Here is a 12,351-nt window from a genome sequence, read left to right on the forward strand (position 1 = left end):
AGAATAAATCTCCCCCACCCTTAAGATTCTTACAATACCGCCTCCTCCCCCATCCCCCCAAAAAACAGCTTTTTAAAGAGATGGGGTAGGCAGTGTGCCCAGAAAGTCAACAAATTCATACTATTCTGGACAAGTTGGGGACAGGGACAAGACAGTGAATTCCAAAGACAAGGGACTCTCAGAGAACACTCTGCCAACAACTCCCTTTTATGTACCAAAAAAGCTCCAGATGAAGACTTCTGCTCCCAAGTGTAGCAGCTGTGCATAGGGAGAGATACTGTCTCTCTTGTAGGAGAATCCCAGGTTAGGTTTAAGCAGAGGCAATATGCTCTATACTGTACCAGCCACAAATACAGGGAGAATGATCCACAAATTCAGTAGGCAGCCCAAATGAACACCTTAATTTTGAAGTGTGATCTAAATATCGGAACATGTACAAAGTCGGGCCAGTAAATATGTACACACAAAAAAAACACCCCTACGGGAATGAGAAGCCTTCTCTTCTAATTTAGTGGGGATGAATTGCACGCTTTGGGAGGCTCATTATGGATACGTATACCACGGCTGTTGCTAAGTCATGAATTTGCCATAGAGCTGAGCTGATATTTTCTTAAAGCATGGATAAAATGGTTTCCCAATCAAGTGAAGAGACAGGGTGATGTGAAAGAAAAGACAGGTAGGAGAGAGATAGATACATGTAGATCAGCAGCGTGGAGAACAGACATGTAGGGATGTAGGTGACAGAACTAAGTTTATTTTATAGGATTGGAGCTCCTATAATGAAAAAGCAGCGTAGTTAGTCTTTATAACACATACCAGTAGTAGTAATATCTGCAATCTCTGTAACCGTAGCTATTATAGATGGCATTTTACAAGGGTTGCACTTTTCTATATTATGGTTCTAGAACAATGACTCTTCGGTAGTTTTATTTCTTTTAACATATCAAGATGCTATCATTGTAACATGTAGTGTAAGCATGAACCTTAACCAGCTGACTCTCCTTTTGGGACCATCTTAAAGGTTTAAAAGAAAAAAAAAAAAAAAAAAAAAAAAGGTGGTCAGAGGTCAGAACACACTTATCACACACCCCCCCCCCCCCCCCCCCCCCCCTATTAATTTTTATTCATTTTGTTTTAACAAATTCACAATTTTTAATATTAGTTAGTTATTTTAAGTTTTAAATATAGAAAATCCACCCCCCAAGTGATGTAGTTATACCAACATAATAGTAGTATAGCCGATATAGCTAATACAGGTCAATCAGAGCATCACACTCACTACACACCTGGTCCCCCCCTGTGCTCCACTTCACTTCATGTTCTAATCTCCAACACTCTGCATGGATCTGGACTAAGATATAGTGAAACCTGCCAAGAGCAAACACTCATGGGAGTTAGAAAAATAGTCACTTGTCAGAGGCGCTCTTCTCTTCAAAGGTTTGCATACCAGAGAGCAGTGGTATTCCATGGCCTCTGCAAATAGTCACTCATGACAGGTGGTCTCTCTTCAGAGGTGGTCTCTTAAGCAGGCTTTACTGTACTTAAGAGAATGTTTCTCTTTTGGATCACCACCTCCCACATCAGCTATGTTTCTCAGGAACCTAGATTTGTCAGCCTTACTACATTCATGAGTGTATTTGGAAACAATTCCTTGATGGCTGGCCCACCAATCGTTCCTCCAAGTACTCCAAGTGACCCTGGACCTTGCTACGTTCAGGAAAAATGTAAAATGCATTCCTGACAGCTTTCCCACGCATCACCAAAACAATAACTAAGAATTAAACTTCCTGTTAGATGGCAATAGGGAGGGGAAGCAGTGATTAGACCCACTGAATTTCACAATTGTTACTTCCCTAGAACACTCAGTTATGATGATTCTGCCACTAACCGGAAGTAATTACACCAAATACACAAATGCACTGGGAGAAGCTGCAAGTAACTCTTAGGGTACGTCTTCACTACCTGCCATATCGGCGGGTAGCAATCGATTTCTCGGGGATCGATATATCGCGTCTCATCTAGACACGATATATCAATCCCCGAACGCGCTCATGTCGACTCCATAACTCCACCAACCCGAACGGCGGTAGCGGAGTCGACATGGGGAGCCGCGGACATCGATCCCACCCTGTGAGGACGGTAGGTAATTCGATATAAGATACTTCGACTTCAGCTAGGTTATTCACGTAGCTGAAGTTGCGTATCTTATATCGATTTTCCCCCGTAGTGTAGACCTGCCCTTAGATTGTACCTTTTAAAAAATGTGATTCTACAAGGATTACAAAAATAAAAGTAATGACTTCTTAAAGTAGGTCACCTTATGAATAAGTTATATCAGTTCCCTAAAATGGATTAAATAACTCTATACAAAGCTTGACAACTAATTCAGACATCTCCAGTTACTCTTGATTATATACAAAGAGAACTGACACATTATCTCTTTAGTAGCCTTCACCTGTAACATCAGCAGAAGAACTTTGAGAAATTATCATGATCTGCATTAGATGTTTAGTAATAATCAAAAACAAAAGTATAACTCTCTAGAAATTAAATAGGTGTAGAGAGTTGTCTGATTAATGTGTGTAATAAACTACACAGGAGGAAGACCTTTCTGATAAAACATCAGCCTAAAATACATTACGTTAAACTTGCTTAAAGAAATCAAATATCTGTTCTTAATAGAGTATAATGTAATAAACTATCAAAATATATATAACAAATAATGCATGATATCTATGGTAACACAGACATACCCTGAAAATACAATGGAGGTCTGGTTTATTGCAAACTAAGTTTACATGTTATGAAAGCTCTCCCCCACTTTTTGGATTATCCAAAAATCAGATTTATTACCCTATTTTGAGACATGCACCACACATTTGCAAAAGCAAAGCCATTCACACAAATCTATCAGCTTGCCAGAAATGATAACTATACAGGATATCCACCTACTTACAAAAGCCTATTATAGTCGTCCAACTTTTTTAAGCATGCAATTTAAAGAATGTTTGATTTTTAAGAATCTATAATTATACAACTAAACAACTCAACCAAAGAAATATTTGAAGGTCTGCATGCTGTATTGTGTAGCAATGCCTATCAGAAACAAGCTTGCAATTAGTGCTTCACACAGAAAAGGCCCACTTTTGCCATCCTTACTTCCTTATTCAGTTGCAAAGCATTTTCTTACAAAAGGTAGTCCCCACTCAGCTACTCATGTGGGCAACTACTACTCGGCATATATATATATATATATATATATGGAATTGTTGAATTACACCTTAAATGAGGGAAGCAAATTCTCTGCTGCCTATTTCTAAACAAAGTTTAACTCAATAAGCAACAAACATTCAGCAGTTTAACAGATCAGCATCTTTATTAACATATTTAGATCCTACAGCTGAAAACATCATTAGGTTAATGAAGACAGTGTCATGTATACTAATCTATAAAAACAAATGAAAAGAGTGATGCTTTAAGGGACTAACTCTTCGATTAAACATACCATTCTGTTTGATAATATATTGGTATAAGTTAAAAAAAGCCTCAAAGTTATTTTAGAATTTGCATTCCTTTGAAACTGAGTAACAGGCTTATCTCAATAATTAACTCCTTTTATTCAAACACTGTCAAACTTGTAAAAGGGTAAAACAATTAACAGTTAGAATCAAAGAGCAAAAGCAGCCATTTAAGGCAAGTAGAATACCACAGTAAAAACAGCCTATTAAAATTTTATTGAATAGGTGTTTAATGAGAGCAAGAAAAGTGAATTTAGGCCTTAATGACTTAACAGGGAAGAAACCTGTTAAAATACAATGGTCAAGTGCAATTCTACACCCAGCAGCACTGGCCGTACCATAATGTTTAAATATTGGGCAGTAGCCATGCTTGGCAGCTAGAAAATGTTTTTGAAAGCAATATTTTTAGGAGTTTAGGGATAGCTTTTAAGTAAGCAGGGAGGAATGTTTATGAATATTCAATTAGCAAAACTATGTTCATTGATAGTTTCAATATTAGACATAAACAAGTGGTAAATTCCAGTTACTAAAGCATTTGCTGAATCATTAAAAGTGCATATAATGTCTTATTTTATCCTTTAATTTCCAATTAAGAAACCAAATTTTCAAATAAAATAAACAGAGATCTCTCCCAGAACATGAAATGTTACTTTTCAGATAGTCTGGAAAGTAACTGTTCTCTACAGTTTAGTATTTGTAGGGGAAGTTTTTGGAAATTAAATTAAAATGTCAAACTAAGCACCAAATATTTAAACTAAAGAATCCACTCACCCACAGATACCGAAGTGACTTTAACAAACTTGGACAGTAATAGTACTCCATTCTTTCAAAGCACATAGTTACTGCAACACCATCTTTGTTGGTTTCTGTTTTCTCTGAGAGTGAGGCTTCCCCTCCTCCAATAGAACTTAAAAGCAGACCAAACACATTAAAGGCAACCTGAATAATTTACAAGGTCTGATTAACAGGATATAAAGTACCGTATGGAGCACTGTGCCTTTAACAAGCGTAGTATCTACTTTTAAGCAGCAGCTGAGCTATTGAAGTCAGATGACTCACCACTTGTTATTAGCATCTAACTGCTCAAACTTTTCTGATATAGTTAACTCGCAGCACAAGCCTTAGCCTAGAATTAGTAACAGTAGTTTGGATTGCTCCTCACAAGAATAAAAACTTTATTTGAGGAGAAAAAACTAAAAGTATGCTGTTTAAGAGGCTCAGGTTATACAATGCTATTAATGCCACAGTAGTGGTTTGGATTGCTAACTGACCTTATTTTCCCTGTGCAGTATGAGATGCAGGTAAGAGAAGACCATGGTTTTAATATAAAAAATGCCCCTTTGAGTGAGAAAATGGGCACTCAGATTCCACAATGTATCTTTTTACATACTGCTGGATCACTGCCAGCATCAGTAAGCCAATGCTACCAAAAAAGGAAAAAAAGATTGGATACTAGAAGTTATTAATCAGCATTTTCAGTCACTAGTTCTAGAAATGCAAGAGTAAATGGTAAGCACATTTCTCCCCACTAAACTGAGAAGTCAGAGAACAGCTAGAGCAGGAGCAATTAATTCCCAACAATTTTCTACATATATCTGTCTTATGCCCTTTTTTAAAGTAGGGAGAGGAACCAATCGACAGGAGCCTGCCCCCAGCTCCACTTTACACTTCCTTCAAAGCCCTCTTCAAACAGAGTTACCGATGCTCCTTCATTATCCAGAGAGGTGGCGTTAGGGTGGCCAGATGTCCTGATTTTATAGGGACAGTTCTGATTTTTGGGTCTTTTTCTTATATAGGCTCCTATTATCTCCCACCCCCGTCTGGTCACCCTAGGTGCATCCAAAATGCATTTGGTCCCAAGCACTCTGGGAGAGAAAAATGGCAGTCAAGAGAGACTAGAGATCTGAAGTTAAACACCTGGTACAATAAAGGGAGGGAGAAATGGCTCCCCTAGTGGGGACACAGGAGAGAACTTTAGTGGCAAGGACTAGAACTGGAAGGGATATCCATGACAACTTGAACTATGAGGGCATCTGTTCCATTTCCAAAATGTATACCCTCTTCCCCAAAGTACATTCCCCAAAACTCTACTGGATTCAGAACTGAATCAGGTCAGTTCATGACTTTTTTAAACTAGCTGACCCATCCCTACCTATATATTATAGTCTCAAGTAAGTGATTTCTTTAATCATTTTACTTTGGACATCAGTTTTACTGGCAAGGGACTGTAAAACCAACTATCAATTAGATAATAAAAATATAACAAGAATTCAAAGAATGACTACATATGGCTAGCCTCACTACCACTCTAGACTCCACCCAGAGCCTGCTTCTGTTTTTACAAGCACACTGTGTAACTAGTGGTTTGATCAGAAGCTGCTCAGTCACCAGAGGTGGCTACTAGGCTGTTCACTCCTAAGTGAAACAGAAATTACTTTTTTTTGGTCTGAAATACATAAAGACTTCTAGATCCATTAGGAGAACCAGGTTGTACAGATTACTAATTAGGCCACAGACCCTGATTGTTAAAAATCAGGCAAATAATGACTTCCATCACTTGAGAAAACATCTTACAGTTGAAGCCTGTGTAACATTCAAATGGTTTATCATAATACTCCGCAGTTATAGCATATCTTTCAGAAGATCTCAAATTGCTTAATAAACTCTAAACCTTACTACCTCGCTGTAAGATGAGCAAGCATCATTAAATGCACTTTACATATAAGCAAGCAGAGGGGATTCTTCTACTTTAAGTCCTATGCAAAACAAAAAAAGTCTAAAAAAAATGCAAAAAAAACTTTAAAGCTTGCTATATATAGCTATAGCCTTTGTGTGTTTGCTTGCACTTGAGAATGATAGATAGATGCCCAATTCTATAATCCAAAAATCCTAGTTTTTTTTAAGAAGAATGAGCAAAAAAAAAAAGTAAAAATATAAATATATCTAATATCCACAATATATAAAACTTATTTTAAGCCTCTAGATACTGTCACACACACAACACCCAAAATGCAAGATTTAAGAAAGAAAAATATAAATAAAGTAAAAATTAAAAATTAATCTTAAAACAGGGGGGGGGTGGGCTATGAAAAAACAGAGGAAAACTGTGTTTATCTTAAATTAGAACCTTTCGCTTATCCCCTTAGTAGAAATTTTCTTAATCCTAAAATTATTTAATTTGTTCCAATATAATAAATTATTTGGTCTGTATACTGATTAAGGCTGTTTTAAAGAAGATCTGATTGTGTATATAACAGTTGTTTCCCAAAAATAACAAGTTGCTCTACGGCAAGGTATAGCATCACAAACCTATACAGACATCAAAAGAATGTGAAAACAGAAAGGTTCAGAGTACCCTTCTGTACAAGAGTTATAAGGAAACATTTTGCTTTGTTACATATCTCAATCCTTGTACAGTAGTTTATGCACAGTACACACTAAATTACCAGAAACAAAGCAACTTGGAGGAATCCCTATAATACAACATATACATCTCACCAGAAACCGAATTTTCTACAAGCTAAAACACCACACACCACTGTAAATTGGTGCTGTGTGCTGTTTTTGACCTCAGCTCAGAGAAGAGATCATGCTAGAAAACAGAGTTAGAGAGACATATAGAGAAAAGAGAAGTGATACAAACACTCTCTCTTTCTTTTCTGAAAAAAAAAACAAAAGAACTTGCCATTGTGCTGTATTCTATTTTTAATAGTATGGAAGTTCTAACAAACAAAATCTTTTTTAAATAGTAATAATTTCCTGCATGAATCACTTTCCTTATTTTGTAGGCAGATACGAAACTTACACTGATTACAACTGTTTTGCCAATGATTAAGTTACATGCAAAGCTGAAATTAAACTCTAAATACAGACAAACTACTCCTCTTACACTACAAATGAGAACTGGAAAATTAAATTAGATTACTTTGCTTCAGAGTCACCATTTGAGCAATATATTCTAGTAAAAAATCAAAAAATCAGTTAAGACAAAAGTAACCAGCAACATCTTTAACAAAATAATTTTTATTATATGTATGTATCAACAAATAAAAGTTCCACAGCTTTCTAACTACGGATGTAGAAGCTAGAGCTGATCTAGATTAAAATTATAGCTTGCATAATGTTTTGAGAAGTATCTGAAAAAATACAGAGAAAAGACATATGGAAATGCTAAGTAAAACAAGAAAGAAGTTACTATCAACAAAGTTAGCAGACATGTATTTCCTCAGCACTTGAGCCAGAGGTGACAAGATGAAAAAGGTTCACAAACAAACCCTGGAAAGCTTGTGTTATTCATTGCAGTTCAAAACTATTACAAAACTAATGTACAACAAAAAACCTTTGCAGTTTCTCACTTCAGGAGGGTCCAGAAGTCAAATTAGTATAGATAAGTGAAAGCTCCTGAAGTTCAAGCAGCAGTAGCAGAATGTCGTGAAAACCATGTACAATATATTCATAAAGTTTAATGCTAAAAGAGACCAATACACCATCTAGTCTGACATAGACCATTATATTTCACCCAATTACGCCGAAAAACAAATGTTTTAAGAGTTTAAATGGTAAGGCTATTAGGACGCTACCAAGGTTAGCAGGCCCAAAATTTGCCCTATGCTTTTGTTTAAATATATATATTTCCAAAATCCTAGCAAACTTTCCTCCTAACCATCCCTTCCACACCTCTCATCATTTTAAGATACCAGCTACCATCCTCTCAACCCCCTTCTCAAAAGCAGTGCCTAAAGCAATTACTGAAGATGCTTCCTTGCCCATTCTATAAAGTTCAGTTTGAGACTCGCATTGTAATATTTAAGACTTGATTTTCTAGTTTTCTGGAATTCATATTAAAAAGTTCATTTTCAGAGACATAATTAGAAGTAACTTAGTTTGGCTTTTTCTCTTCACTAAAAATACAACATGAAAGAATCCAGATAATGATTTTTAGTTGTCTCAGTGGTCAAAAAAAGTCAACCAGATCTCTGTGATCCATAGCTATGCATTGCATTGCCAGTAATTACAGAAAGAAACTAGGATCTTAGAATGGATGTGATGCATTTAGTCACCACAAGGGGGCGTACTATACAAAGAGGACCAATGAATACTGGGCTCTAACCTTCTGATGATAGGTATGGTTCACAGTATCAAATGATAGCAGTTTTTGTTCATGTTTTACCTGTGTAAGTATAACTTTGGTATAACTTTGAAAGCCTGGATCTCCCCACATCTTTACCTCAAAGTGTAGGTACGCAAACATGCGATTATGAAAGAGAGGGTCATGAGACAGACTTTCTTTTTCTCAAAAAGGCACGTGTCTATTGCCTTAATGAATTAAAAGTTATTTATATATTTTTCAATACATCATTTGCAGTTACTCAAAATATTTTCACAGTAAGGGGACTCTATAAAAGTTCAATAATTAAGACTATTTTTCAAGCTTCAGTGTTGTATTCAATTATCTTTTTTTAAAAAGCAAGCAAGGGTTCTTTGTTATTTATAAACTTTTCCAATCCTTTCTTATCAGAATATAGTGGAACACTTGAGATGTATGGGGAAAAGATTCCAAGGGCTTTTGGGTTTGTGTTGTAAAAGGCAAGCATCACTACGAACACACTGTTGGTTTGAGATACTGAATAAGTAATTCAGTATCTCAAACCAGCAATGTGTTTGTATTGGTGCTTGCCTTTTACAACACAAACAGGATGCATCTGAAGAAATGGTTTTTTTACCCATGAAAGCTTATGCCCAAATAAATCTGTTAGTCTTTAAGGTGCCACTGGACTCCTTGTTGTTTTTGTGGATACAGACTAATACGGCCACCCCGATACTCGAAGAAGTAAAGAACCATCCTGATGGATGTGAACAAGTAAGTGTACCTTTCTCCTTCCTCACAATGCAATCAGGATCCTTATGGGAATACCAACACTGCAATTAAAAACCCACAGCTGACCCGTGCCAGCCGGTTCAAGCTTAAGGACTATTTAATTGTGGTGTAGACATTCGGGCTCAGTCTTCAGCCAGAGCTCTGGGACCCTCCCACCTCACAGAGTCCAAGAGCCTGGGCTTCAGCCCGAGCCCGAACATCTACACCACAGGTAAACAGCCGCTTAGCGTGAGCCCCAATCAGCTGGCCTGGGCCCCCCAAAGGTGCCTAACTGCAGGGTAAACACACCCGACGATGCTATTTCCAGATAACACATATTCTGGGGATTTGGCCCCCAGAAGTCCTTATCAGCCCAGCAGACAAACTCCTACTGATGTAAATGGGAGGTTACTTGAGAGAGGAACTTTCAATTTGGCTTGTAAGACTATGGAGAAGCATTCTGAAGTCGGTTGTGACTCCTGACACAACTAGTAGTCTAGATGATTTATGCAAAAAAAAAAAAAATTAAACTAAACATTTTCAGAGCCTATTTTAGAAGTGGTGGTGGTCTGTCCTTACAATTCTCTGAATACGATTATTTAAAGCAGAGTTCTACTCTGAAATGTAAAAAGAACCTCTACTCAACAGATCAGCTTCTGCAGAGTTGAGTTATACCTTACTTCAATACCAAAATCAGTTTGTACTCTGTTAGCCCTGAAGACCCAAGACAGATAAGAGACTGTGTAGACTTTCGCTTGTTGTGTATCAGAATTCTTTACTAAGTTCTGATTGGTTACACTTGTGCAAGCCTACTGAGGACATTGGCATTTTGCAGGTGTCATTTAGGGTGGAATTTGGCCTGCACAACCTTTACTAATAGGCAATTAAGCACAAGCAGGGAATAACTCTGCTTCATTTTCAGATCACAGGTTGAGTTTGCAGGGCTGGTGATTAGAAATTAGTTTGTGAACTAATCACATTTAATATGGAATTGAGAACAAACATGAACTCATTATACCATGTTTACTGAGTCATTTCTCAGAGCGAAAGCACATTCTTAGAAGAAAAAGAAATAGCATATGGTTCAAGAAAAGTAAACTGCTGGAAAATCTAAGATTTTCATCAACAGAAAATCCAAGACATCTAAAATTGCAAAATGTGTCTAACCAAGAAATTTCCCCTCTTTAATTGCAATGAGCAACTTTTCATTAAAGAGAAATGTAGACAAGGTCACAGTTCATAAACTAAGTAATTACATTTTATTATACCTTCTATAATCTAAAATGTAAAGAGCAATCTTGGTATCAAAAGGCTGCTTTTGCTCACTTGGAAACAATGTAATGCTGCAAAGTGACCTTAAAACCACTTCTCTGGGTGGAGCCAAATAGTAAAAAACCTCACTCCTGGAGAGACTCACATAAAGCCAGACATTTCAGAAGATATCAGATACTTGAACAATCCCAACACAAGTCTCTGCTACTCCTACATGCCACAGTAGTTGCTTCTGTGCCAGCTGCACGTAGGCTACAGAAAGCAGCACTGAATTTATGAGCAAAGGAAGGATGCTGGATCCACTGTTATCTGAATTCAGTAGCTGATCACCTTCCACATCGTGTGCACAGAGAAGTGCTTTAGCCTGTGGCCTGCCCCTAAAGTGGTGGTGCTGGGAGCAGGATAGATGAGTAGGAGATTCACCCCCAAAACTTACACTTAGATCTTGACAAACAGCTTGTTTACTTTGGCTTGGCGGGGGGAGAAGAAGGAATTTCACCCTTAAAACAGATCTTATCATGACAAGAATACCACATTAAAAACAGGGAAAAAGGTGAATCAGCTTAATTAAGACAAAGATTAACAAAGATGTCAAGCACAAAGGTGTAAGGGACAACCATCTTCATTAGGAGAAACACACACAATTGATTGAGCAATGGGACAAGGACACACCAACTTTTTTCAGGAACTGTTCTCTGAAACTGACATTTTGGTAACATTCACAGCACAACTGCAACCCTATGCTTAAAATTTTATAATCTGGTATCATATGGATGAAACTCAACTCTCTGCAAAGGGCCAGCACAAGACCTATAGAAAACTTGGACTCACAGACTTTAAGGCCAGAAAGGACCATTATAGTTATCTAGTTTGATTTCCTGCACACTGCAGGCCACAGAATCTTACCCACCCACTTCAGTACCTCAGCCAGAGGTAACAGCCTATTGCAGAAGTTCTCAGATCCTGGTATTGCCTTAAATAGGATTTGAACAATATATCGGCCTTGAGCTGGCCACCTGCATGGGGTGAATTTCACCCATATGTAAATAATCTGGAATTCCATTTGGATCAGGTAGAAACTAAGCTAGAAGCTGGAGGGACTTCCAAAGTCAAAGGAAAAACTGAACAGATGTTAAATTTTATAAAAAAAGGTTTCAACACTGCATACAAAAAAAGATTAAGGGTTGCATGATGATCTTGCAGAACATAATAGGGACCAAGAATAGTTAGAGGATTAAGCGCCCTAAAATGGTGGAATCAGATAGATTTACAGTTTTCTTGATGGATCCTGCATTTGTTGTACTAAGAGGCAGTGGGTGGTCTGGTGTACATTGGGAAGCTTAACAGGAATAATGAGAACATCAAATACTAGCCACATGGAGAATCTGAGTACCATGTACCCATATGTATATCATTTGTAATTTTCTTAATCCAGCTTTCAAAAAAGTGTCTCATTTTAAAAATCAATCTATTTTTGTTCCAGTTATTAAACATGGGTATTTTTAACTTCCATGACATTTTTAATTAAATTTATCAAGAATCAGGGAGGTAAAGATGTAAAAACATATTCTTAATATACAATAAGAAACTATGAAGGACAATTCTAAACATCTGGTATGATTAAAAAGTAAAGTTCAGAGTAAGTACACATAGGGGAATTTCAAAATTAAAAACTATTTTCATCACCTTAGCAAGCCAGAATTT

General features: G+C 37.0%; 1 protein-coding gene across 6 annotated transcripts in view; it reads right to left on the reverse strand.

The window, feature by feature from the left end:
- Window positions 1–12,351, reverse strand: part of KIAA1671 (KIAA1671 ortholog) — a 142,363-nt gene that overhangs the window by 91,089 nt on the left and 38,923 nt on the right. Inside the window, exon 1 of one of the 6 annotated variants that reach the window (XM_039504607.1) lies at window positions 4,290–4,399. The exons of the other annotated variants lie outside the window; for them this stretch is intronic. Coding sequence (XP_039360541.1) covers window positions 4,290–4,355 — 66 coding nt within the window. The 5' untranslated portion in view covers window positions 4,356–4,399. Of the gene's footprint in view, window positions 1–4,289; window positions 4,400–12,351 lie in introns of those variants that run through there. 6 annotated transcript variants of the gene reach the window in all.

This window comes from Mauremys reevesii, linkage group 18 (assembly GCF_016161935.1).
Source record: "Mauremys reevesii isolate NIE-2019 linkage group 18, ASM1616193v1, whole genome shotgun sequence".
Lineage (NCBI taxonomy): Eukaryota > Metazoa > Chordata > Testudines > Geoemydidae > Mauremys > Mauremys reevesii.